General features: G+C 48.7%; 4 protein-coding genes and 1 pseudogene across 11 annotated transcripts; 2 read left to right on the top strand and 3 right to left on the bottom strand.

Moving 5' to 3' along the window:
* Positions 1 to 2251: 2251 nt before the first annotated feature.
* Positions 2252 to 7705, bottom strand: LOC136535908 (protein SIEL-like). 5 transcript variants are annotated; one of them, XM_066528351.1, is made up of 9 exons: positions 7164 to 7705; positions 6958 to 7044; positions 6148 to 6381; positions 5857 to 6048; positions 4900 to 5040; positions 4674 to 4760; positions 3996 to 4447; positions 3607 to 3680; positions 2252 to 2871 (listed from the first exon to the last, which is right to left on the bottom strand). In XM_066528351.1, exons 1-9 carry the CDS (start codon positions 7548 to 7550, stop codon positions 2774 to 2776), a joined length of 1752 nt encoding a protein of 583 aa, XP_066384448.1. In that variant the 5' UTR covers positions 7551 to 7705; the 3' UTR covers positions 2252 to 2773. The 5 variants fall into 5 exon arrangements, with proteins under 5 accessions (XP_066384448.1, XP_066384445.1, XP_066384446.1 ...); XM_066528348.1 differs by having other exon boundaries at positions 2252 to 3680; positions 7164 to 7703; XM_066528349.1 differs by having other exon boundaries at positions 2252 to 3680; positions 7183 to 7355.
* A 2133-nt stretch (positions 7706 to 9838) lies between these two features.
* LOC136535909 (ABC transporter G family member 5-like) lies at positions 9839 to 12433 on the top strand. Its single transcript, XM_066528353.1, has one exon. It carries the CDS (start codon positions 9839 to 9841, stop codon positions 12221 to 12223), a length of 2385 nt encoding a protein of 794 aa, XP_066384450.1. The 3' UTR covers positions 12224 to 12433.
* A 2753-nt stretch (positions 12434 to 15186) lies between these two features.
* On the top strand, positions 15187 to 21176 carry LOC136535907 (uncharacterized). Its single transcript, XM_066528347.1, has 2 exons — positions 15187 to 16743; positions 21082 to 21176. Exon 1 carries the CDS (start codon positions 16128 to 16130, stop codon positions 16665 to 16667), a length of 540 nt encoding a protein of 179 aa, XP_066384444.1. The 5' UTR covers positions 15187 to 16127; the 3' UTR covers positions 16668 to 16743; positions 21082 to 21176.
* LOC136535906 (uncharacterized) lies at positions 16485 to 21088 on the bottom strand (annotated as a pseudogene).
* Positions 21177 to 21913: 737 nt separating the features above from the next.
* Positions 21914 to 27598, bottom strand: LOC136535905 (uncharacterized). Of its 4 annotated transcripts, XM_066528345.1 has the most exons (5): positions 27326 to 27598; positions 26370 to 26433; positions 26053 to 26278; positions 23679 to 25932; positions 21914 to 23519 (listed from the first exon to the last, which is right to left on the bottom strand). In XM_066528345.1, the coding sequence occupies exons 2-5, from the start codon at positions 26391 to 26393 to the stop codon at positions 22544 to 22546; spliced, it is 3480 nt and encodes a 1159-aa protein (XP_066384442.1). In that variant the 5' UTR covers positions 26394 to 26433; positions 27326 to 27598; the 3' UTR covers positions 21914 to 22543. The 4 variants fall into 4 exon arrangements, with proteins under 4 accessions (XP_066384442.1, XP_066384440.1, XP_066384439.1 ...); XM_066528343.1 differs by having other exon boundaries at positions 23679 to 26278; positions 26370 to 26473; XM_066528342.1 differs by having other exon boundaries at positions 23679 to 26278.
* Positions 27599 to 27908: the final 310 nt, after the last annotated feature.

Here is a 27908-nt window from a genome sequence, read left to right as displayed (position 1 = left end):
TCTGGTTCCGATTACCTTGACGATGTCTTGTTGCAGTCCAGAACAAGTTAGTGAGTGACAACTTCGACATCATTAGTTTCTAAGAGACATGTGATGTGAACAAGTCAAAACAGGCTAGAAAGGATGGCGAAGAAATTTTGAAGCTGTCTTTCAAACCTTTTCTTAGTTCTTAAGCTCTTTTTCATGTTGTTTTGTGCTCCTCAGATTAGAGGATTTGAGCCTAAGAGGTATCGTAACTTTTAGTTGTATATATCCATGTGGATATAAACGCTGGACGTTTTACAACAGTTTTTTTTCCCCGACGACGTACGGTACGGCCTAGTAAACTAATAAACTAGATTAGATTTGATCAGCACCTGTTCGTACTTTACCTTAACGGCGAGGCGCCCCATCATATAAAGCACAAGCTGCAAGCACGTACCCACAAAAGCATGGCAACTCGTTAACCGAGCAGGCGATCGGCGGGCGGTGTCGATGGCGCCGCGCGCGCTCCTTATACTGACATGCTTCAGCGATGACGCTGTTAATGTTCCTGTCCCGCCAAGAACTCGCATGGAAGTGAGAAGCGGCGGCGGCAGCAGCGGTGGACCGATGAGATCAAGTGGAAGATCCTGGCGGCGACGCGGCGGCGGCCGCGGATCTGGGCGGTGAGGGAGGAGGAGCCGTGCGACGTGGACGTTGAAAAGCAGAGGGCGCAGGCGCTGGAGCCAAAGGCCCCGGAGCAGCGGGCGACGCCGCGGCGAGAAGGTGCACGTGCACCGATTTTGCAGAGTGACAGGAGCCCTAGCGATGATGGCGCACCGGAGGCCATGGCCGTGGCCGTCGACGGCCAACATAAGAGGAAAGGCCTCAGGGTCCGCTTCGACCTCCTCCGCAGGAGACCATCAGCGCCGCGCCGCCCGTGCAGCCGCGGTTCCCAACTGGAGTGCTGGGCGAGCCGCCGGAGAGCTTTGCGCACTCGGGCGTGGACATGACCGCCGCGTTCCTGATGTCCGTCATCGCCGAGAAGAGCAGGGGAATGGACAGCGCCACGCAGGTCGACCGTGGCCTTGTCGCCTGCTAGACGGAGAGGAAGGCGGCCTGCTCGCGCCGCCTGAGCTACCTCAGGGACTACTGTCCCTTTCAAAGAGAGGAAGAGGAGAGCGAGCCGGAGACGACGACGACGACGACGCGACCGGAGGCAGAGCCCGGTCATGCGGAGGTTTGGTCGGTGAAGGCCGGGCTGCCGTTCGACAGTCCGGAGTGTGAGGCCGAGTTCGTGAAGGCGATTCGTTCGAGGTACCTGCGCAAGGACGACTTCTTATTGCGCCATGGGCATGCATACCAAAGAAGTCGTGAGCAGCAGAGCCTGATGGCCGCCAGTGAAGCGAAGGTAATATTCCATGAACTGAAGGTTTAGGCAAAGTGAAATAGGATAGCCGTGGAAGACGACGCCGATGAGAAGCGGGACGCACGTCTCCGTCTCAGCGCATGCGGATGAACACGTCTTGTGAATCAGGCCCGTTCTACGGGGATTGGATTTTTTTTCCCCAATCTTGACAGTCCCGTTTGGTGAATCTTCACTGCTCACGTACTGTTCAGTGTTCACTAAGCTTCTCAAAAAAAAAAAATTATCAATCATGGTATAGTGTTTTTTCTCTCATAATAAATCGGTAAACAGTACTTTTACAGCCTGCCTTTCAACCAATATAAACACTTTTCCCTTGGCCAGCATCCGCTTCCCCACTCCCCAGCTACTCTAGCAAGGAGCATGACAGCATGTGAAGCTCAATCAAACACTGTCAGTCCTTCGCTGGTTCGGTGTCTCAGTACGCAGTTGAAAATCGTAGCTCAATCTGATAGAAGTTCGTAGATATAACTAGAATAATGGATCAAATCATCAAATGAAAACACAGAGATATCGGAGAATTGACTTTCTTTGTTTCATGTTTGAGATGAGATGATTCCTTTGTGGGTGTACTTCACACATGTATACCCCAACGATCGAGCAGGGAAAATGGAGTTGCCAAATCTCTCTAAAGTGTTCTTTCCACGAATCAATCTAATCCCACGTTTCGAATTGAATCATAATTGGTGCGTTGCTATTTATGTGCCGGCCTCCAAAGACTATCTGTAACATTTTTCTGCAATGAGGGGATAAGGTTTGGACGGTGATGATTGATTAGGGCGATCAGAATTTCTTTCAGCAGAACGAAATTTGAACAAATTATTTAGTTGTAAACCAATAATCAGCAGATCAAATAGACCACACAAAAGTTATCTCATGGCCATGACCCGATATCTTATTAATCTGGACCTGATCATCAGTAAACTGCACAAATTAAAACTTGAATAACTAAATTGAATAACTAAATTACAGAACCTGGATGATTAAATTGAATAAGTATTAAATATATCATGAACTGTACTGTAAAATTCCGAATTTCTGATCGAGCAGTTTCTTGTCCTAGCCCACCTTCTCCATTGTCACTTCATCTGGTTCGCCTTCCGTCTGAAGTTGTAGGTCCAAACAGTCCATTGTCACTTCGTCTGGTTCACCTTCCGTCTGAAGCTGTAGCTCCTAAGGAACTGTGCACCTCCAAACTATGCATACGGTCATGGAACATGCGCCTCATCTGCTTTGCTTTTGCTATAGCTACAAAAATCTCAGCGCAACTGAACCCTTTTCCTCAGAAGAGATCGTGGATCAAGAGCGAGCATTATGCATACCACTCAATCAAGAGCCTGTAATATGATGAGCATGGAGAGCATATGATCACTTATATTTTAATCATCACCATTGCACAGCACTAACAAAATAAACATCCAGTTCATCAGAGAGTTGAACCACATAATCACTCGGTCCTCCATCTCCGTGGTGGGTGCTGATCCCTGCAGATGGACATTCCATTACCACACATACCCTAAGCACAAATGAACATGCCTTTGGAGTAGCATACAGAGGAACAACCATAGAGCCGCTCTTCACCTCATCATTGCCTCCAAAACAAGAAAAATCTAGGAAGGTATGTTGCATAGATTCACCAATAGTCATGCAGAGCCACAATCTATGATGACTAGATACGTTCCACAGAGATATTTTAAAGCTGACGCCCACTGGTAATTCACAAATGTATTGTAATGGGTTTTCAGAATCATTATCACAGACTCGCAACACTACATTTATCATTTTAAGCATTCCAAAGTCTGTTCTTGGTTTTAGACGGAAGAGTTGAAACAAATTGTTAATGCTGCCAATCAGATTGTCGCCAGTAGGGTTGGTATCACAGGCCTTCTTAATTTCTCTACTGAAGTCAGACAGTTCACAGGACCCATCAGCACACAGATCCTCTAAGCGATTAATTACCCAAAGCAACTTACCCAGAACTAACTTGGAACAAACTGCAATCTTTGACAGTCTACATAAATGAGCTATCAAAGAAAGCTCCAACACTTGGACCTCCAATACTCTATTTAATCCAACATAACAGTATTCCATCCTTCTTACAGACATATCCAACTTCTCCAGTAAAATATCAAGTGACGTTAGCCCAAAAGTATAAGGATTGTCCAACTGAATCAACTGCCATATTTCAACAATGAACAATATTGCATCAAGATACTCACTCAGAAACCTCAAGAATGCACCAACTGATCCAGAAGAATTTTCTGCCAACAATCTTAGCTCTTCTTTGCATGTTCTACAATCAAGAAAAATTGAATTAAAAAGATATTTCACAAGATAGACTATATCGAGAATATATCCAATGTTACTTGGGTTGCAGTGTTACCAACGCAAGGTTGCACCCCCAAGCGCATAAAAAATTCCACAAAAAATACTAACACCCTTCCCCAGACCCCGCACAGCGCGGGAGCTCTCTGCACTGGGTACGCCCATATAGCATGCTATCATCGACCATCATGCAAAATTTGGGATTAAACAGTAATACTGGATATGCACTCGAGCAATGTAGAATGGCTTGGTTGTGTGCAAAAGGAAAAGGAGTCATTAGTACCTCAAAATAGTTCGGACTTCACAGACATTGCACGACATTCTCATAGTCCAGGCTCCTTCAACTATTTCTAGTATGGATTTCATGGATTGCATTACCAAAACTTCATCTAGACACTTGGTTTCCTTTGCAGTATTTTCTATATGGGCATCAATTTCCACTGTTTCAACATTGCAGCTTTCAGATTCTCCAAACTCTGCAGATACTGATCTGTTTTCCCAAAATGGCATTCCACCTTTATGACACAAGTAAGATAAGAGTGAATCCTGATTAACCTCTCCTCCTAGTGCACACGAGACCTTCTCCAGTAGAGGAATTGCACGTGAGAAGATAATCGAAGGTATGTCCAGCTTCTTGTGCTTATCATCAGAAAAAGGTGCTGAAATAGACACTATTAACAATGCTTTGACCCTTGATTTGTCCAAGATAAGCTCTCCATCAGATGCCATAGTGATCTATGATATGCAGATAAAAATAACATTAGAAAACATACCTTAGAAAAGAATGCAAAAGATATGATGGAGGAAATTGTAGATACCAAACACAGATATTGGTGCATCTAACTAGACAGTGGTTACTGAATGACATAGCAAATTGAAGTATAGAGAAAGGTACAACTAGCAGCATTGTTCTCAGATGGCATGCATGTAAATACAGCTGGAAGTTGGAAATTGAGAATACCTCTTTGGCCAAATGTTTAGCTATGTTAGCTGAAAAGCTCCCATGATTCTTACCAATGGAAAACAGAATACCATATATATCCTGTTCCTGCATGAAATAAATAAATCCAGTTAAACCATGAAAGAGTGAATATATTACATGCTGAGTTGCTGACCCATAACATAAATTTAAGAGATCTGAAAAACTGTGATGATTATTTTTCAGCAAAGATGTGGCACTAAGATACCTCTGGATATTTCTCCAAACTTGTAATAAGACCATCAACTGCAGATTTGAATATTTGAAGTTTTGGCATGTTGACTAACCCAAAGATCTTGCGTGCTGCATCTCGAATTAAGGCATTGGCATCAACCAGCAATCCAAGAAACTACAAAAACAATTACATACATAAGGTTGGAGAATTTACTAGCATTTAGCAAGATCAATAGCAAAGATATGTCTAGATTATTTGGAAGATCCTTTTAAACAGGTACAAATCCAATTATAAGTCATTCAGACTGCAGAGAGAGGACTTTCAACAAAAACAGAACTCGAACCTGCTTGATCTTTTGATTATGCATGCTTTTCTTTTACTTAAAAACTGGGGCTAAGGTTGCTTTGTGACGGTAAAATGCACAAGAATCGAAAAATATGGACCCACCACTTTAGGAACTACAAAACTGAGCTGTTTTGACACAAAATTATATTTTCATGAATGTTTCAGATTCTGGCCAAGTCCACTATCGTTGCATATATGTTTATGGTCGATGTTGTTCCATATTGTTCCCTTGAAAACCACACATTCAATGGTGCAGATCACTATCAGCTAAGATATATCTGTGCCAGTACTCTATCTTCAGTACACTGGTACTGGCTTGAGGAACTCTGGCTAGTGGCTACAAAAGATTTTCCTACAATTGCAACAAAATATTTCAGAATAATAAGGCTGTGTGATAAGCTGAGGATATAAAAAATATATCCTGATACGCAGCTCTCTCGCACGTTCCGGGAAAAAAAATCTCCATTCTATCCAACAACCTGTGATATCATTACAAGGCATATCTTATAAACAGAGTAAGAAAAGATAACTAGCTATGAATTAAAAGGAGTGGCATAGGACTAACATGTGGCATGTGCTACCTAAGGAATGGCCAATTAATTAATATATGCTGATTACTTGGCAAACTATGTTCATAGGTAATACCATATGCATGTGCTTCTCCTGCACACTCAAATATCCATATGTTGCCATATGAAATAGTGCTTCCAAAGTCTGCAGCCTAACTGCTTCCATATCATCATTCATCATGTCCATCAACAAGTCCAAGGCCTTCTCTGTGTACTGAGTAGAAAACTTTGCCAGTGCTCCTAATGATTTGCAAGCAGTTCTTCTCACCTGTAATGTGGAAACAACAATAAAATAAAATAAAAATATCAATAAAATAAAATAAAAATATTGCAATTTTAGTGGAAACGATGCTGAGAATGACAGAACCTGGTAAAACTCATCTTCAATTCCATGGGAAAAAATCCCAGCAGCACAGGGAATTTTTAGTTTAGGAGGTAATTTTTGCCCGTTGATGATAGAAACACCCATACTGTCAGTTTTTATGACCTTCTTATACAGCGACTGTAGCAGAACACACTCAGAAACTCGTTGCATTTTACCAAGGGCAGCGAATGCTTCCATTCTCACTTGTGTGCACATGTCCCTAGCCATGGAGCTTAGCTGAGTAGAGACGAAAGAGGAAGCATAAGCATTAGAGTGAAACAAAGCATGCTATTTACAGATGAAATGTTTGTACATTTTGTTAAGAAAAATATAAAAATTTATTTAACACTATAAAAGAAAGTACTTCGATATTAACATTGTTTCAGGATCAACACTTTCTCCTTATACTATCACAAGGATCTCAGCTGATATGAATCAAATGGTAAGCAGTGGAAATATGTCTTACTCCCTCCATCTCACAAAGAGAGACCTTATAGCATTTAAAATTTCTCCCAAAAAGAAAGACACCGTAGACTGTTTGAGACTGTTCAGCACTGTCTATCATTGTCCACCAGTACTTTTGAGGGGTATCCAACTCATTTTGCTTGGTCCTTAATTTTTGCTACAAATCTTATAATGTCTTTCTTTGTAGCACTCAGGGAGTATAAGCAAATACAAAAACATCAAATGCTGTTGGAACACGAAACCATGTAAATGCATCCTTATTAGAGAGTGCTTATTTTTACGCCTATTCAATTCTACTCTATTGTAAACCTGTAATATCAACTGCAGCACAAAGTGTGCAAACCATACCTGTAGGAAAATCATGTCCATAAGGTCACCATAGCCATTGGCATCGAAATCCAATCTCGCTGAAAAATTTCGAGCACACGCGTCTACCTATCCATGGGGAGCAGGAGATTTCCTCAATACCTCAGATTGATTTAAGCCAATTAATTCATTAACCTCACCGAGGCGTCCAAGCGCAACAAAATACTAACGAAACGACAAAACCTCACCAATCGCACGACGGCTAACCTGACGCCGTTGTCGTCGTCCCTCATGAGCTCCACCGCGCATTTGTAGCAGCACTCCGTGATCCCTGCGCTGACACGGCTGCTGGGGTCGACCTTCTCGAGGACCGCGGTGAGTCCACGGAGCGCCTCTGCCCGCGCCAGCGGGTACATTCCTCCGGCCATCGATACAAGAGCTCGTACATCCGCCTCGACGTACGGAACGCAGCCGCCGGAAGCGGGCGGCTCCGCCGCAACCCTAGGACGCTTGGCGAAGGACGGGGAAGGATCGGACGCGGCGAGGCGCTCGTCGATGGGGCCAGGGTGTTTTCGAGCCGAGGAGGAGGCAGCGGCGGTGGGGTGGGCGGAGGAGAGGAGGTGCGGGTCGCCCATGGGATTGGAAGGCGGTGATGGAGCGACGGACGAGGAGAGCGCTCCGGCGGGAAGTGGGAAAGGGCTGGTGGCGTTGGGGGCTTGCGGCTTTTGGTGCCGAGCGGAAGAAAACGGCGCCGCACCGGTCGGCGGTCGCCCCTCTGCTCCGCGCCAGGGCGTGCTCGCCACGACGGGCTGGCCTAGCGGCACAGCCAGCAGGCCCAAACGCTCACCAAACGCAGGCCCGGGGAAAACGACGCTGCCGGCCGGGCCCCTCACGGGTCCACGCGCTGACGTCCGCGCTTGCTCGCCCGAAGGCCGAGCCCCCCCAGCCGCGCGCGAGGGATTGCCGGATGGGAGACGTCGGGGAGGGGTTTGAGATGGGCTGTCGACTGTTGGCCCGGGCTAATGATGTGGCATTGGTCGGTTTCCGGCCCACCATACTTTAGGTCCTGCCCCTGCTCCCGCACTTCACGGTTGCTCTCCCTGCTAAGCGTCTCTGACTATTTTGAGCTGGATCAACACTTGAAATGGGCATATATTCTTTTTTGTTCAACTTTCAACTACTAGTACCATTACCGTGCCACCGAGAAATTGATGAAACCAGAATCTTGAAGATGTGCTGAAACCACACATACGTTTATCAAATATTTTCCCATGATCACTGTGTTATTACTTACACTATGCTAGAAGCTTTCAACAGTACCTCATCCTGAAAATCTTAGTTTTGTCTTTAGCTCATGAGTCCAGGTCTCAATGGGGATTTCATCTAAGTTTTATTTGCATTTAATATTATGACATGTCAGCAGATTTGATGACTTCATAGGTTAATTACGAAGAGAGAGATACGGAGAGTTTCATCTAGATGAAACCAGTTATCACAATCATCTACATAAAAGCTGATATGATAATCTTGATAACTATGTCACAAAGCTTCTCACTAAAACTGGTATGTGGAAAACTTGGAATTTTAAAAGAGCTCTTGAAAACCGCAAAATAGATAGTGCTGGTCAACTTAAGGTTGACTTGGTTAGAATAAGTGTTGGTCGGACCAATCTTTTCATCACAAGGAGCTAGTGTTGGTCAGACTATGATCATAATAAAAGGCTGTTCCAAAAAGCATCCCATAAAGCTGCATGCATTTGATTCCACCCCATTTTACTTTTCATCCGAAACTGCATTTTTTTACCTGCCTACTGAAAGTCTGAATTTTTCTACGTGCATCGGCCGTGAGAAAAAGACTAAAAGCGACCTATTCGGTCAGTGGCTCAGTGCCTGACCAAACAGCGTATTCTGCTGGTAAGACTTAGGGCGTTGAGATACGGATAGGTAGATGGCGATTTGTTCACCACCTCACGCTCGTCCCCCAGCCCACGTACACACAGAGCAGTGCGACTGGCGAGGCTATCAATCATGCCGCGTGACCGCGCGCTCCTCCACCGCTGCAACAAGAAACCAGACGTGCAAACTTGGCGGACCGCGATTTCCAACGAAAGCCGGAAAGCGGCAGCCGGCAGCCCATAACGTGGTGTGCTAGGTTAAACAAATCAGCGACACGACATGCAAGGCAGCTCGCACCTAAGACCTAACAACGTTGCTAAAAGGGATAAGTGAGTCAATTTCAAAATTCCGTAAACTTTGGATAGTTAAGGTGAACAATCTAATAACCCAATGATGTGCTGCTCCAAAAGCGAGTGATTACAATTTGTTTTGCCCCTACGACATTTCCTAACTTTGGCCAACACCTCACACCACTCCCGGCCCCCAACCCTCCATGCGTTCTTTGGCATACTTTTGCGCATAGCCCGGTGCTCTGCTACGCTGTTGTTAGCTGCCCATTTGGTGAACTTTGGGCGAGGGACGCTTAACCACCTCGCGCGCCAAAACTTGCGCGCACGCAGGCAGGCACGGTGAGGGCGAAGGGAGCTCCACCCACCGCACCCACCGCCTTGACCCCCTCTCCTAAACCCAAGCTAACCCCTCCCGTCTCCTCCTTGGCTCCTCACATCCATGGCCGCGGCAACTTAACCGATTCCAACTAACAGCAAGAAAAAAAAAACCCAGAGCGGTGGCGCGGGCAGCCAATCTCCCTTCACCAACCTAGCGCCGCTTTTGACTGCTCCAGTGAGGAGCTATAAGAATGGTTACTTACTAGCAGTGTGGTCCTCTGAGTCCAAGCCAACGCCGATCGAGAACCCTGCCTCTCTATCTCTCTCTTTCTCGCTCGCCGCGGCAGGAAGCTAGGTGGGGTGCCGGCCGGCGGTGAGGGGGAGGGGAGGAGCACGTACGTGTTGAGCGCGGCGCGGCGCATGTCGCGGTTCGTCGACAAGCTGCCGTTCTTTGACCGGAGGTCGTCGCCAATGGAGGAGGCCGGGGACATCCCGCGGAACGGCCTCCTGCACATGCACCACCACCAGCCGCACCACAGCGGCCTGCTCATGCAGCCGCAGCCGTCGCCGCCGGCGAAGCAGTCGTCGTTCACGCTCGCGCAGCTGCTGAAGCGCGTCAACGAGGCGCGCAGCGACGCCTCGTCGCCCACGTCCTCGCCCACGCACTCGCACTACACCATCGAGCTGGGCGGCTCCGTGCCGGGCTCCACCGGCAGCGACCTGAGCGAGCGCATGCGCGGCGGCGGCGACCGCGGCGGCGACTGGCCGCTCCTCCCGTTCGTGCTCAAGTTCACGGACCTGACGTACAGCATCAAGCAGCGGAAGAAGGGACCGTGCCTGCCGGCGCTGCCGTTCCGCCGCGGGGGCGGGGAGCCGGCCGGGCCCGAGGTGCCTCGGATGAAGACGCTGCTGGATAACATCTCCGGCGAGGCACGGGAGGGCGAGATCATGGCGGTGCTCGGCGCCAGCGGCTCTGGCAAGAGCACGCTCATCGACGCGCTCGCCAACCGCATCGTCAAGGAGAGCCTCCACGGCTCCGTCACGCTCAACGGGGAGTCGCTCGACAGCAACCTGCTCAAGGTCATCTCCGCGTACGTCATGCAGGACGATCTCCTGTACCCGATGCTCACCGTGGAGGAGACGCTCATGTTCGCCGCCGAGTTCCGTCTGCCCCGCTCGCTGCCAACCAAGGAGAAGAAGAAGCGCGTGCAGGCGCTCATCGACCAGCTCGGCCTGCGCAACGCGGCCAACACCATCATCGGCGACGAGGGCCACCGCGGTGTGTCCGGCGGGGAGCGCCGCCGCGTGTCCATCGGCGTGGACATCATCCACGACCCCATCGTCCTGTTCCTCGACGAGCCCACCTCCGGGCTCGACTCCACCAGCGCGTTCATGGTGGTCAAGGTGCTGCAGCGCATCGCGCAGAGCGGCAGCGTGGTGGTCATGTCCATCCACCAGCCGAGCTACCGCATCCTCGGCCTCCTCGACCGCCTCCTGTTCCTCTCCCGCGGCCAGACGGTGTACTACGGCTCGCCACGCGCGCTGCCGTCCTTCTTCAACGACTTCGGCAAGCCCATCCCTGGAAACGAGAACCCGACGGAGTTCGCGCTCGACCTCATCAGGGAGCTGGAGACCATGCCGGACGGGGCCAGGGACCTCGTGGAGCACAACAAGAAATGGCAGACGCGCATGGCTCCCAAGGCGAAGCACCACGACGGGCACGGCGAGAAGCCGTCGCTGTCCCTGAAGGAGGCCATCAGCGCCAGCATCTCTCGCGGGAAGCTCGTGTCCGGCGCGACCGACGGATCCGTGTCGGTGCATTCGCCCGGGGAGTTGGCGGCGCCGGCGGCCCCGGTGTCGAAGTTCGCGAACCCGTTCTGGGTCGAGATGGGCGTCCTCACCCGTCGCGCGTTCCTCAGCACGAAGCGCACGCCGGAGATCTTCATCATCCGCCTAGCGGCCGTGATGGTGACGGGGTTCATCCTGGCGACCATCTTCTGGCGCCTGGACGACTCCCCCAAGGGAGTCGAGGAGCGCCTGGGCTTCTTCGCCATCGCCATGTCCACCATGTTCTACACCTGCTCCGACTCGCTCCCCGTGTTCCTCAACGAGCGCTACATCTTCCTCCGGGAGACGGCCTACAACGCGTACCGGCGGTCCTCGTACGTGCTCTCCCACACCATCGTCGGCTTCCCGTCGCTGATCGTGCTCTCCTTCGCGTTCGCGCTCACCACGTTCTTCGCCGTGGGCCTGGCCGGCGGCGCCGACGGCTTCTTCTTCTTCGTGGCCATCGTGCTGGCGTCCTTCTGGGCCGGCTCTGGGTTCGCGACGTTCCTCTCTGGCGTGGTGACGAACGTGATGCTGGGTTTCCCCGTGGTGGTGTCGACGCTGGCCTACTTCCTCCTCTTCAGCGGCTTCTTCATCAACCGGGACCGCATCCCGCGGTACTGGCTCTGGTTCCACTACCTGTCGCTGGTCAAGTACCCGTACGAGGCGGTGATGCAGAACGAGTTCAGCGACCCGACGCGGTGCTTCGTGCGGGGCGTGCAGATGTTCGACAACACGCCGCTGGCGGCGCTGCCGGCGGTGCTCAAGGTGCGGGTGCTGCGCGCCATGAGCCAGTCGCTGGGCGTGGACATCGGCACGAACACGTGCATCACAACGGGGCCAGACTTCCTGCGGCAGCAGGCCGTGACGGACCTCACCAAGTGGGACTGCCTCTGGATCACCGTCGCTTGGGGGTTCCTCTTCCGCATCCTCTTCTACATTTCGCTGCTGCTCGGGAGCAGGAACAAGAGGAGGTGAGCGGTTTCCCGTCATGCCTTGTTTTCTTCCCGTGCTGGTGCGATCGGTATGCACGGGGCTGTATGTTCCTCGAGTTGTGTTATCGCGTGTACATTTGCTTGTAAGTTGTAAGTTTTCCTGGCAAGTTCAAACTGTAACTCGACAATATTTATTCACTATTGCTATCTATCAACCGGTTAATTTAAGAGCCTGTATCAACTGATTTTTGAACCGTTCGTTGCCGTCGGCCGATGGCCCAGGCCGTTCAATGCGTCCGCCATTGTTAGGTGTATGTATCCATCATCCGTGCGCGTGTAGTACGTGGCAAAAGTGGAGCAGCGGTCGCCGCTGACTGGGCGCGTGCACGCAGGAGATCCGATCCAGGACACGTCGCATGCAGTTCGTCATGCACGCTTCTCGCTATAGAAAAATTTGTAAATTTGTAAGTTTGTGAAAAATTTGATGATATTTATGAACAATTAGATATATATTTGTCTGATATCTGGAATCCATAGAAAAAATTGTAATTTTTTTTTGAAAGATTTGGTATATATTTGTGTTATTCCCAAATTATATCACTCTATTCAATAAATTACACTGAATAAATCATTGTAAATATAATAATAAGACAACATAAATATAGCTAGAAGACGGTGTAAGTGCATGGGAAAAATTCAGTTGATAGGAGAGGCCAAAACAACTTAATGTCACCTAGACATATCCTATTTATTTATACGATGGTTCTCTGTTATTGTTCTCGCGGAAGGTATTTCAAATTTGCATGAAGAGAATCTGCCGATCTGATTTTGTTCGGGGGTGATCGTGAATCAGGCAGGTCTAGCAATAGACATAGCTGATGGACTTATGGAAAGGCGAAGGCGTGATCTTATATCACAGAGAAGAACGGGCGATAGGCACACACATCCAGATCCAGAGCTACTACAAAACTAGAGTGCCATTTCATATCTAAGGTTTTCTTTGGTTCTCTCCAATTTCACCGGTATATACTCTGAATTGTGGGCTACGACAGAGCTCAAAGCCATTTGATTGAACAGATGCTTCTTCTAAAAAATTATTGTCAGCCACTCTCACTTACGAGCAGACCCCAGATGTCATCCACAGCTACTCGTTTTCCATACTAATCACCTCACTGATGTCTGAGACCGTCCTCGCTGGCCTTCGGTCGCCGACAGTGTTCTTGCCGGCGTCCGTGTCGGCGTCGGCGATGACGTCGAGCTCCGAGCAGATCTCTTGGACGACACGCCGTTCTTGGCCAGCCTTCGCAGGCAGGGAAGGTTGACGGCCGACGAAAGGGGATCGTCCCCGGTGGCAGCCAGGTGAGGTCAACGCCCGGCGAGCAGCCTCCGGTTGAGCGAGCTGATCGCCATCTCCTTGTGGAAGACGGCGGCCTTGAGGAAAGCGAGTGTGTCCTCGTCGTGCTGGATCCGCTCCTCGACCACCCGACGGAACTGCTCCACCTCCATACGCTCCGTCGCCTTCTCTGCCTTCAGGCGCCTGCCGCCTAAGGGCCTCCCGCAGCGCAGCCACCTCGCCTTCTTCCTCAACTCCGGCCATCGACCGGCAGAGCTCGCACCCGGCGGATCTCGCGCGCGGTGACCTAGGCACGCTGGCCGAGGCTCGCCGGCTGGGGCTGCAAGCAAGGCAATGGGGCTACCAGAATCGAAGAGGAGCGCCGCCGCCGCGCCCCTGTTGCGTGCGCCTGCGAGGAAGGTTTCACGCAGACGGTGAAAAAGAATCGAGGAAAAAATGAACCGGCAGGTTATCGTGAAAACTTAGAAGCCACGACAGGTACTGGTGTAGTCCTGGTCTTGGCACCCGATACGGTGAGGCTCCAACGACTCGTTAGCAGTACGGCATGTTTGGTGCACCCGTTCAGTGCACACCGGACAACACCGGTGACTCGGTGAGTGCCGAGCCGCCAAGTCCTACTTGCAACCCTCTATGGTAGAATAGTGCGGTGCACTAGTCCCGTGAATGCACTGTGCCAGCCTACACCACTCCACAGGACCAACTTACTTTTGCCACTTGATCGTTTGATGGAGGAATTACAGGGAGCGTAATTAGTTCTAGCTATAACAAGGTCAATCGGGATTACTCCCGTCGGTTACTCCGTAACACCATTGCGGCAATTCCTTATAACTCTGTTTGTAGGTGTATTCTTCGCTGTTACAGGATCAATCGTGATTACTTCTGTCGGTTACTCCGTAACGTCACATGCGGGAATTCACGATAACTCCTTCTGTCCAGGTGCATTCCCTCGACGCTCCGACTCTCCTCGGCTAGGGCATAAGTCTAGGCGTCCCTGCGCATACGAAACAACACTCAGAACCATCGCACCTTTCTTTGTTCCTGCTGCTTTCGAGTTTCCTCGTTTCAATCTTTTGTGTGCACAAAGAGATTGAAAGAGGAGGCCTCTGGAACCTACGCCAATCTGCAACACCTGCTCGGGTGTGCGAGCAAATAAGGTTTTTGCAGGGCGTAGTGCACGACTATCCCTGTTCCAAACGATCTACAACGTCTTCTTCCCGGTGACTGCCACTGCATTGTTTTCTTCTCGGCGAACTAGTACCTATGCTCATCTTCTTTCTTGTGGTTGTTCGCGGGACTGCACTGCGAACATCTACATGTATCGCCTATCGGCCTATGGTTCACTACTTCACACAACACACTATGTCGATAGTGTGAATGACATCATTGATGCCTCCAGCACTGGTCTCGCCTTGGAGTATACTACTTTACACTTTGTTTTTAGTGTTTTAACACTATATTTGTTTGTGATATATATGTTCATGTATGCTATTACTGATAGATCGTGCATGCACATATATGTTGTCATAAATATGCTACTATTTATGTGTCAAATGACACACACAACGTAATATGCTACTTTTTATCTAGATTAAATTATGCCTGAAAATACCTATATATGTAGTAGAACAGAGATACTGCTTGATATGATTAAAAATAATTTAAAACTTTTTTGCGGGTGCTGTTCATGGAAACGTACTGCTTTCAGTTCTAGACCTGATTGCAGCAATGTGAGGTCTACAAGGAGCCGTTACAAGTCGACTACACATTGGAGTCGATGGCTATGGACTTGTACATTCCATGGGCCATGGATGCCCTTTTACGGTTAGAATTCAACAATGATGCACATTGCCTATGTGGCGGTAGTATATATTTTTTTAATTTTGGTAGTCTCAGGGTTCATCGTGTAATAATTGTGAATTGGGCATCCTCTTTTTGAAGAGAAGATTGAAGCCAGGAGAAAAAAGAAGAAGAAGAAATGAGAACTTGGGACATTAATTGGGATCCTCTTATTGCACGTTCACAGAGTCATGTTAGCAAACAGTTCGATAAAATTTCGCTAACTAACAGTTTCCTAAAACTATTTTTTTGTATATCTTTTCTGTTTTCTTTTTCCAAGTGAAATGTCTCTGAAACATTACATGCGACACAACATTGTATGGCAACGCGTTCACCGCTCAGTGACTGAAGAGACTAGTAGTATCTGAAATAAAAGTCGTGCTAATGTAGTGGGTTTAAAGGCCCATTTCATTTTTAGCCCGGGCGTGTCTGCGTGGAGACTGTAGGGCAGAAACGCAGAAGCCCAAGAGATAAAGGAGGCCGAATTGTGAACGTGACAGCGACGCATACAAGCCGAGCTATAAATTTCTCCACCATTTTGGTCCGAATTTTCTAACGGAAAAATATCTCATCACACGACCGCAACGCTGCATGAGGCAGTTTTCAACGAACCGTGCAACCACCGGAGCCACTCGCCAGCCAACCAACGAAGACCCTATCCAAAAGCAGAGGCAAAACCAGGCCAAGACGAGACGCAAGCTGCAGGCACCCGCCCGCGCCCGCGCAGTGCTGATGCGTGCACGCGCCAAGAGGAGCAATGGCGACGCCGCTCTCCAGCCCGTTTGCTCCCACCACCCTCCACTCCCCTCTCCGGCACCGCGCCCTGCTGCTGCCGTTCCCTCCCCGTGCGGCCTCCTCCGGCGAGGACACCGCAGCAGCCGACCAGGAGCAGACACCCCCGGCGGCCACCAAGACGGCCACCGCGGACGACGACTTCGAGCAGCGCGTCCTACAGATCAAGTCCCGCGTCGGGCCCAAGAAGCGCGGCGCGCGCAAGAAGAAGGCCGCGGCGTCGTCCGCGTCCGCCAACGCCGTGACGCTCCCGCCCGTGCCGCTGCGGGAGCCCCGGTCGGCGCTCGGCTTCACGGCGTACAGCGAGCGGCTCAACGGCGCGCTGGCCGCGGTGGGGCTCGCCGCGGTGCTGCTCGTGGAGCTGGGCTCCGGGCAGGCCCTGGTGAAGTACCACCAGCCTGCCACGCTGTTCCTGCAGGCGTACACCATCGCCGCGGCCGCCACACTGTTCGTCAAGTACGAGAAAGAGCGGATCAGCACGTGGCCGGGGCCGCCGGCTAAGTGAAATGGCGAATTTTTTGTTCCGGTAGGGTGCGTCTTTTCTTGTAATTTTACCTCTCGATGTGCCTTGCAGTTGCAGGGGGAGTAAAATGCATCATAGGTACTCAAACTATTGTGTGGTTCCCAAATAGGTACTATAAACTGAAAAACCTACCAACTAGGTACTGGATCTATATTTTTTGGTCACCAGCAGTACTAACTTGGCCACGTAGGCAACATCAGCTCATGTCCAAGCCACCCTGGACGCCCTATTTTGCTAAAAAAAACCCCTAGCCAAACCATCCATTCACATTCACAGTTCATTACATATGCTAAGAAAACCACCCAGCCTAACCATCCATTCACATTCACAGGTCCCATTTTATATGCTAAGAGAACACACCATCCGAACCATCCATCCATTCATAGTGACATATATTGACTGAGAAACCATTTATTTCCATAGTTGTGGTCATTACAGCCAAGATGTCATCAGCAAACTAGGAATTAGTTTTGTTGCTTCCATTACATATGCTAAGAAAACAGCAAGTTGCTGCAAATGATCTATACCTATATGAGATCACTACACAAAAGGCAACTATAGTTGCTGGACAAAAGGCAACGTATAGTTGCTGGACAAAAGGCAACTATATTTCCTGCACAAAAGACTACCTAAAGTGTTGTCTGGGCTATCCTACTGTCCAGATTGACCTCTCTTGGTCTTACCTGTCTTCTTACTAGGGGCAGCACCGTTGTTCTTCACTATCTTGGTCCTTGAGGTCCTTCCAGTCTTTGTTGCTGTTGTAAGTGGAGTATGCCTTGCTGGTGGGAGGTTGGAAATGATGTAGGTAGAGTCTGGCAATGGTGAAGTAGATGGAATGTGCCTCATGTTCTGTGAAGCCTGAATACAATAGGTTACATCAGTTTTGTGATATGCCAGTAATAAATGGTTGTGACTGAAACTGAAATGAACATTACTGGTACCTCATCTAGTAGTTGTGACAGCATGGGGTTATCTACTTGGGACATTACTGGTACCTCAACTAGGTTAGTCACCTCCTAAACCAATAATAAAGTTAGATAGTTACATTTGCACATGTAAAATGTATGGTTGTGGCTGTGCACATACCTGGGAATGACTCACCTCATAACTTGGTTGTTGCTCTGGCTCAGTTGTAGTTGTAGTAGCAGTTCTAGTTGGTTTTTTTGTTTTCTTAATAGCTGGTAGGCCTGCCTTCTTTGCTTCACACCTAGCTGAGTTATGACCAGTTTGTCCACAATGGCTGCAGTGCATGATTACTCCATGTTTGGACAGCCTTGGTCCATTAGGACCTTGAACTTCATGTGCTGCCCTTTTTCTTGCCTTAGGTGGTCTGCCTACCCTCTTCTCATACTTAGGTGGCTGCACTTCTGGACCTCCAACATTCTCCCAGGAAGATTTTTCAGAACATGGATATATGTTGCAGCCATATGCATTTTTGAATGCATCAATGGAGTAACAATTTGGGAGCACTGAATCTTCTAGGATTCTTTCATGCTTCAGGCAAGAAATGGCATGGCTGCATGGTATGCCTGTCAACTGCCACCTTCTGCATTCACAATTTTTGCCCATAAGATCAACCACATACTGCCACTCTCGGTCATGAACTTCAAAGATACCATTCCCACTTGGTATAGGATAGCATGTGTTGGAGAAATCAGCATGCCTAGCTAACCTTTTCCTGATCTTTGGGCATATGGCCATTCCTACCCATTTCTCAGTCACTTCTTTCTGTTTATTGTAATGCCTGACCATTAGTTGGGACTTGATCTTCTGTATCATGGTCAAGATAGGCAGTTCTCTAGCTTCCAAGATGTAATTGTTGAAAACTTCACAAGTGTTGTTTAACAGGATATCACATTTCGGGTACTCACTGAAAAAGGCTCTAACCCAAGTGTTTGGTGGCATCTTCTCTAACCATGCATAGGCATCCTTGTTGAGCACTTTCATTTTCTCCATTTCCTGGTTCCACCTTGTTACTGTACTTGCTCTAGCACATGCCCACAGTTCATTCTTCAAGTTTTCCCCTTTGAAGTGGCCTTGGAAGTTTGAGTATAGATGCCTAACACAGAACCTATGCTCAGAGTCAGGGAAAACTTGCTGGACAGCAGGGATTAGTCCTTTTTGTTTATCTGTCATTATGGTCCAAGGAGTGGTGTTGTCTATGCCAAGATCCTGTTTTAGTGTCTCTAGGAACCACTTCCATGATGCTAGACACTCTACCTCTACCACTGCCATGGCTACAGGAAAGATACAATCATTTGGGTCTATGCCTACAGCAGTGAGTAGCTGTCCCCCAAATTTAGTCTTGATGTGGCAGCCATCTAGACATATCACTGGCCTGCATCCACTGAGGAAACCCCTCTTACAAGCATCGAAAGACACATAAAGTGAACTGAAGTAGCCATCAAGCAAGTTCAGAAAGAAGCTACTACCTGGATTTGACTTCCTGAGTTCATGACCATAATTCCAAAGAAGATTGAATTGCTGCACTTCATCTCCATAAATGATGTTCCATGCCATCCTTCTTGCCCTACTCAGCTTCATCCTAGAGGGGTCAAGTTCAACTCCAACTGAACTGTCCTTCCAAAATTGGTCAGGCTCATCTTCTCATCAGCCCTAAACTTGTCCAAGTACTTGTTAGCTAGCCATTTTGCAGTGCACCTCTTAAGCACCCATTTCTTCTGACAATGGTGATCACCAACATAAGATTTGATCAAGAAACATTCCATCCTAGAATCAAATGAAGCATACAAGTACCATGGACAACCAACATCACAATGAGCTTTGATTCTGGTCTTGTCATTCCATGGCATCTTTATCTCCACCCTATGTTTGATACTGTATTCTGTAATAGCCTTTCTTAGCAGTTGTACTGATGCAAACTTCATTCCAATTTTGAAAATAGGGTTCTGCAGGTCCTCTGGCCTGAAGGTCTTCAAATTCATCCCAACTTGGCCCTCTTCCTCAGCTGGTAACTCCAACTCATCCTCATCAGACGACAGCTCATCCCATTCCCTAACCGTTGCCATCTTCTCTTTGCCATATGGAGCATTTCTCTTCTTCCCTTTGCTGACTACAATGCCCTTGGCTGCACCCTCATCAACCACCCCATCATCAACATTGTCATAGAATAGGTCATCATCATCATCATCAACTTCATAGTCACTGTCTAAGAAGTACCCATCTATACTGCCATCATTGTCACTGTTGTTGTTGTTGCCCACATCATCTCTTTCAGGTGGCACCTTCCTAGGACTTAACATTTTGGGTAGTGTACCAATTGGATTCAACACAATGTCTTTGTCAAATGAATTATAGATATCAAAGTACATCACAAAGTTTTTGATCTTATATGCAAATTGGTTCATGATTTGTGTATCTGCATCTGAGTCTACAATTCTCAAACCAGTAGGCACAACCATCTCAGGCAACAACCAGTACACCTCCACATTGTCAAGTCCATAACCTAACATCACACTAATCTCATCAACTGCGAAAAAACGCCAATACTTCTCTTTGATATGGTCAAACCAATCAACCTTGCCATCAAGATAAATCTGATCTTTACCAGACCCACAGAAAAATCCCCCATGATGTATTTCCACAGAGAACTCGTCATCATCAGGCCCTAAACATTCAGATAAACCTAAAGTTCAGTGCTTTGCCCTGACAACCCAATCTATGCATCAAATCCATGTACTACCACACCAAGTTTGCGGCACTTACCATAAACAGGTGCTGGTTCCCCTTCCAATCGCCGGCGACCAGCCATGGTGCCGTGCCGCGCCGCGCCACACCTCCCACGACGACGTCCTTGGCCTCGGCCTGCTTGCGGCACCCGCTCGCGGAGCGTGGCGACCGCGCCCCTCACGAGGCCGCTCTCGCCCCCATCTGACCCCCGCCGAGCACACCCCTCACGAGCACGCGGCGAGATGGGGAGGCGGGCAGCGGCGAGACTGGAGGGAGGCGGGTGGCGATGAGATTGTGGGGGAGGGGGGGCGGCGAGAATGGAGGGGCCGGCGGCGGCAAGACTGGGAGGGCCGGGCGGCGGCGATTTCACGGGCGGCGGCGGTGTATCGAGAGAATACGAGAGAGAGAAGACCGGCACGGGAGACTTCAGGGACGGGAGGGGTTTCAGCCGTACTGCACCTAGGGACCAAGAAGTGACCGGCCACGTTCGGCGGGGGGGGTTTCAGCAAAAATCCCATGACGATTGCGATGCTGGTGCCTACGTGGCTTGTCCACCTAAGCTGTTGTTGCCTGCGTGGCCTAATCTTGTGCTGTTGGTGACAAAAAATATAGATCCAGTACCTAGTTGGTAGGTTTTTCAGTTCGAGTACCTATTTGGGAACCACACAATAGTTTGAGTACATGTGGTGCATTTTACTCTTGCAGGAATATGTGTGTTGTGAGAACTGGGAAATGTCGGACATTTGAGGAAAGAAGAGCTTGATCTTTAACAGTAGTTTTAACACCTCTAATTTCATTTCATCGGTCACATCGTGCACAATGCTTTGTGATGCTTTTGTCGAGAGAACTGAGAAATTAATCTTGAAAGGCGTGAGTTTACTATAGCTTTGCGATGCTGTTGTTGTTGAGAGCTGTCCGCAGCAAGTCTGTTGGCATGAATTGCTGCGTTGCTGAATGGCTCCTTCACGAAGAATAGTCTGACGCATCACAGTCGGACCACAGACTAGACCTGCAGTCGCCGCCGCTCTCGACGCCATTTCGCGCACCAAATCGGCCATGACTTGCTAGCTCGAGAAAGCAAGCAAACGCGTGTGGATTTGCTAGGCGCAGGCGACGACTTGCCCGTCTAAGCGCAACGCCGGTCAAGCGCCGATTTGCCAAGCGACAAACTGATCGATTCTCATCGCGCACGCGCATTCGCATTCGGGTCGCGTCAATCCCAACCCCGATGGTCGACAGTAGCACGACAGCGCCTGGACGGCTGGACCACAAAAAGAGAATTATGAAGATGCCAAATCACTCGAGCTGTCAAGCACGACTAGACGGCAGTCGACCAACCACAGCTCATCTACGAGCCAAGCACCAAACACACCGATTCCCTGGAGCACGCAGCAGCTGCTTCGCAGCTCCTTCCAGTCCCATAGATCATGTGAAATTTCACCGAAGTGGCGTTGTCGCCTTCACGCCCGGCGCACCTTGGCACCTTTTCCACACCACGACTAGGTCCCCAAAGGGACGGTGTGCCAAAACAACACCCAACAGTCAACACACATCTTTATTCGGTGCATATTAGCCCGCTAGCTGTACACCCATGGAGTGTCGGGCCAGTCAATCCAACCAGACAGCAACGCCAACGACGTAGACCAGACCACAAGGGTACGGTCCCACAGCAGCTGTACTCCCATCAACTCAAAACCAAATTATAGAGACAAGTTGGTCCTTAATACAAGGTCCCACCAGCACCCATGCATGCATGTAAAAGTATTGTGTAGCTTTTTGCCCAAACAGGTTCGCCTCCTTGCTCAGTTGCAGCCAGGCAAAAATAGCACATGCCGGAGGAGTCTTATTTCACTGAGCTTGGCCTCAAATTTCAGTGTCTCCACCTTCATCATCCACATGTACTAGCAGCTCAGCTTGTAAAAGGAGCAGGATCCAGGGCTACTTTAGAGAGGACTATGCTTTAGACGCTGCAGGTGTCTGGGAGCATCACACTGCAGCACCATGTTCTCCTGAGAAAATAATGCAACAAACAAACCAATATATGGAATGGAAGACGCTGGCAAAAAGGTGTTGGGTTTGGCCGAGACTGAGATGTGTGGCAGATGCCCTCAGTCAGTCCAACCAAAGGCCAACGTCGTCTTCATTAGCCGGTCATGCTGTGAGTAGGTTCAGTACCTTCTCCTTTTCGGTCTGTCATTCGAGTCACTGTCTCGCCACCCTTGATGACCACCACGGTGCCTGTACCCATCCTCTTGTTCTCCTCTTGCCCTGCTGTGCCCCATCCTGTTCCTGAAGCGGCCATCGTGCTCCCGTGGACCAACACCTCCTTCAGCAAATTCCATGTCATCCTCTGTCTGGTAGGAGAGCATCTCGTCTTCATCACTGACCGGAGAATGAAGATATGCTCTCCGCTCCCTATGCTTCCTTCTACCCACAAGTTCCTCTTCTGTATGGAGTCCAGCTAGGTGAGCAGCATGTAGCGGTGGCTCAAAGGCATCACTTTCCATGGCGCACCTCCTCACATTTCTCTGCATGACTTCTCTCTCATCATGGCTTCCGTTGTGACGGCGGTGAGGCAAGTATGGTCTGTCAGTTCGCATTAGTGGCGGTGATCTGTGCATCGCTTCAGGTGATCGTCCCCGATGGAAATGCACATGGCCACCCCTTCTGTGTGCAGGCGAATGGCTCCTGTCTCTGTGGATGAATCCATGATCACCTTGACCACGGTGTCTACGGGAATGTGGCATAAAAAACCTATCATCCATCATGTCATCTGGGAGATCTTCTATTTGCCCACGGGCCAGCAGCCTAGAGTCTGGAATCTCTCTTCCATAGAAATCGTCAATGTCCATCTCTCTCATGATGCAGCCATGTGGTGAATGACGCCTCCTATGTGGACCTCGGATGTGCCCAGGTTCATCTTCAAATGAACCCCTCCTGCCACCAATAGATTCATCAACAAACTCATTGCTCATTCTTGGACCTCGGAAGTTCCTCAGATGGCCACGGGATCCAGCACCCCGCCAACCACCACGGTGGTTTGTCATTCGTTTGTTCATAACGTCAGATGCATGTCTGCCACCATGGCATTCTCCATTGTTCTTTTCTCGCTCGGACTCCATGAATCTCTCCCACCTTTCGTTCCTGTAAAAATGGCACATGGACAAAAGGAGGGAAAACTTTTATAATTCAAGCCAAACATAAAGTGATAAAACCATGCACACCTAGGCACCATACGCAAGAGGACCTTGAGTCATGATTACTGTAGTATCCCACAATGGAAACAGATGACACGAAACATACCTATTCACATAAACATGCCCCAGTGTCCAATTTGCCCCAACAAGTTGTCCATCTTTTTCATTCTGTGGAGATGTGTTACAAGAGTCAGGTTTGGATTTGTCATGTTCTGACTTTTCAGACGCTGACTTCTTGCCATATTCACTATGCTGTTGACTGCTTGAAGAGCCATCAAGTTCTGAGTCTTCACCCAGGACAGAGTCTCTAGGGCGCAAATCAGAGTGTTTACCGACCTCTTCACTTTTAGTCTGATGCTCTGTCTTCAAAGCAGCAATTTTTGCATGGTTCTCACTACAACTTCCAGCTTGCATACCATTTGGAGACTTTATATCTGGGCTTCTAGTCTTCTCTAGGCAGCTATCTAAAGTCTTAGGAGAATGCTTGGTAGGTTGCAGTTTAGGGGAATCAGATTTTGGCAAAGCTGATGACTTTTGGAGATGTGTGGTACTGGAACCTGTGGCAGTCTTAGCATCATGTATGCTATTGTCAGTATTATTTACTGGGATATTCTTATCAGAATTCAAAGATTGCTTGCCTTTAGAGTTTTCACTAACAATAACCTCATTTCGGAGCCCCTGCTGACCTGCATGTCTGACAACACCAACTTTTGTTTTAATACACCTGCCACCTTCAATAGGATCAATATTAACCTTATTTGTCATAGATGAACAATCTTGATGCATATCACTATCGTGTTCTTTCTTTAGCTCTTTGCTTAAGTTATCAGTATTGATACCATCCTTGCTGATTGGGGGGCCATTCCCCAATGGCTCACCATGAGGCTTATTTGTAGTTGGAATTCGTGAAACAGTATTACCATCATCATCTGAACAGTCCATTTCAGCACTCCCTTGTGACATACCATCAACAATAGCATTCTCCAGAGAATTAAAAGGCAAAGGTTCAACTGTAGGACTGGAGGAACTTTGTAATGCACCACTAGATTCATTAGCATCACAAGGCCTCTGTCTCGTATCCTCATGAGCAGTGGGCTGGCTGGCTGGTGGTTTGCAAACAGTAGAAACAGTGGGCTGGCTGGATGATTCACATAACCCAACAGAAGGGCTGGCAACATTACTTTGCGAAGGCAGTGATTTTGCTTCCATCAACAGTGTAGTATGACCACTTCCTGTTACTACAACATGGAGACTAGGGGTAGCACTTGTGGATTCTTCATGCTTCACACATTTGTCAACTTCAGGAACAGCAGGCATGGTCTTGGTGTGGGAAGTATCAGGTAAACTTTCAGCTGGTACTGGGACACTAACCGCTGCTACATCAGGCCCATTATGGATAATATTATTTGTAGAGATGTCAGAATTCAAATCAAACCCAGTTTTACGGGGACCTTGGGCTGCACTGTCAGTCTTTTCAGATTCAGCACTGATAACTAGTCCAACACTTTGTCGTTCTGATAGATTTGCCTTTTCAGCACCGTCAAGAATATGCTGCTGGGATATTTCTTCAGGTTCTTTCTTCACCAAATTATTAGATGGCAGCTCATCAATTCCAGAAACAGTTGCTGATGTAGTATTCTGAGGATTTACATTGCAGGGCACGGGTGTTACAATCTTCTCAACTGGTGCCTTATCTGACACAAGTGTAGCAGGAGCCTCCTCATTGACCTTTTTGGAACTTCCAGCAGTCCCAGAATCAAATAAAGCATTAGGGGTGCTAAGAGACTTGGGATCATCCATAGGCTTACCAAATAGAGAGAGACTCAGTTCTGGAGCAGGAGCAAGTCCTTTCCAGTTTATCCCTAGCTCAGGTCTAGTTGGTGGTTTAAGTTGCAAATCTAAGGTAACATCAGCTGGTCCAGACATATGAGAAAGCCCATATGAATTAGACATGTTCAGAGTACTGCCAATATTTCGACCTATTCCACTGCTTATTGTAGAAATAGCTGCCGCTGGGGTCACCTGAGCTTTCTGATGTTGAATTGTTCTATGATGATACAACCCACTCCCACTTTCATGCATTTTAGACAAACCTTCAAGCGAATCAGCTGGGTCTGGCAGTATATTCAGATCCAAGTTAGGTAGTCTCCCAACAATACTATTCCCAGAAGCATTGATTTCATTTGCAATAGGAACGTTATTGTGGTGTTTAGAAAGACTCTGGTCCAGTTTCTCTTCCTTCACAAGTGAGCCATAGTTATTATTTTTGCCACTTTGACGAGATGGTAACTGTAAATCCAGAGCCAAAAAATTTGGACGTTGCAATTCAGCAACTGGTGCAGAAGTCCTTGTAGCACTATCTGCAATAGAAGAGATCTCAACTGATCCAGTAAATAGCACTCCTGTGCCATTGGCCATGGATAGCGCAGTACGCGACGTGTTGGCATGGTCTTGGATCTGGGTGTCAGGGATTCCCTTACCTTTGGTGATGACATTTGTGTCTGAGTTACCAATGTTGAAGAATGGTTCCTCGCAGCGGCCAGTCCCTGTAGCAGTAACAGGCATCGTCTTCGTTGGAGATGGGGGCTTTATCGAGAGTGGTATGGCAGATGCAACCGATCTGTCGGACAAGAGAACTGGCCTCTTCTTAATAGGCACACCAACCCCAGGCTCATCCAACCGCGGTACAAGTCGGTGACTGCAAACCTGCTCATAAAACACCCAGGATTTTTACGCAAATGTGAAAGAGACGTTCAAACAACCAGAATTGATCTCCGAGGAAGAAGTTTCTGAGTACCTCTTCCTTCTTGGCTAGCGACATCTTGCCGTGTCACGGACAATCAGCTGATAATCTGTGTCCTCTGGTACAAATCGTTGTCAGTTTCCCCAGATTAAGCAGAACTGAAGGCACAGTACATCGCATACCAACCGACAATGAACAAGCAGATGATAGGGTAGATCAAAGATACTACTAGAAGAACAGTGAGGTAAAAAAATAATATTCTTAATATAGAAGAAGAAATTATTTATTGCCATGTTAAATTAAAGGCAGTACAAGTTTTCCATAGAAAATAATCAAACTATCAAAGAAGTAGACTGGCAGAAGGTAGATAGAAACAAATCTACTGCGTTAATGATGAATGGATTGTACACAAACAGAAAGATTCAATTAGTGCAAACACTACAGTAGCAAATATAGAGCATCATTGGGCCATCAAACAAATTCAATTCTTCCCAGATGCCGCAGCCCGACTCATTCACTGATGACGAGGTGAGATTATCGACATCATAATCAGAACTAAATTGCTAGTAACCCCACTAAATTGCTAGTAACCCCATGCAAATCAAAGCGCAGCAGTGGCTGAAGAACAAGTCCCTCACACAGCTGCAGTGCAGTGCAAAGTGAGCAGCCAAAAAACTTTCCTCAAACGCAGAAGCGGAATCCACGGCCCCAGAGGCATGAGCAACAAGATCACACGCTTGCGTGGAATAGAAGCATCCCAATATACCTCGAGAGGAAATCAGCAATCTGAACAAGACGACCAGGATATCTACCCGCGGCTCAGTCAGGCAGGAAGATCGCCAAATATCAGCGAGATGGATCGAGAAAACTTTGGGGAAAAAAAAGACAACACAAATCTCGTATCCCTCTCCTACCGCTCCACTCCCCGGGACCTCACAAACAACATCGTCTCACACAGACGGGCGAAAAAGAAAAGAGAAATGAATCACGAAAATACAATGAACTAGTACCTGAGGAGCGCTCCAGTCTGGCCCAGAGCTCGTTCACGCTGAGTGCGGCCGACAGGAGCAAACGCGGGCGCCGACGCAGGCGCGGGGCCGCAGCGATTAAAAAGGAGTGCTCCTTGGCAGCTCACTGGCTTGCGACGGCGACGGGCCAACCACTCCCTAATCCGCCTGCTCCTCCTCCTGCCGCTTGCGTCGTCGCCTGATCTGACCTCCCTTCTCTCTCCAATCTCATCTGCGCCAATCTGATTCCTTCCCTCCCTCCCTCTCCTCCCAACCCAAGAATATTTTTTTCCGCCCCGTTTTTTTTTTCCTTTGTAGCCGTCTCGAGATGCGGTGCGTGCGTGCCTTCCCAGAAGTTGCTCGAGTCTAGTCCCACCCCACGCCACTGTGGGGCCCAGCCAGATCGGGTGGTCCGGTGCGCGGCACGTGGTGCGGCCGGTTTGGCCGTCCGCGTTGCTTTGGTAGGGCGCCCAAATAATTTATCTGCCGGTGGGGCCCGCAGTCCGTGGGCTAGGTGAGCGGGGCCGTCAGCAGTGGGCGCGACCGCGTGGGGACTGCCGAGTGGTTGCGGCGTTGCGCGCTGCGC

Source organism: Miscanthus floridulus, chromosome 2 (assembly GCF_019320115.1).
Source record: "Miscanthus floridulus cultivar M001 chromosome 2, ASM1932011v1, whole genome shotgun sequence".
Classification (NCBI taxonomy): Eukaryota; Viridiplantae; Streptophyta; class Magnoliopsida; order Poales; family Poaceae; genus Miscanthus; species Miscanthus floridulus.
Note: the sequence above shows the minus strand (reverse complement) of the source record. Positions and strands in the feature narration are given on the sequence as shown.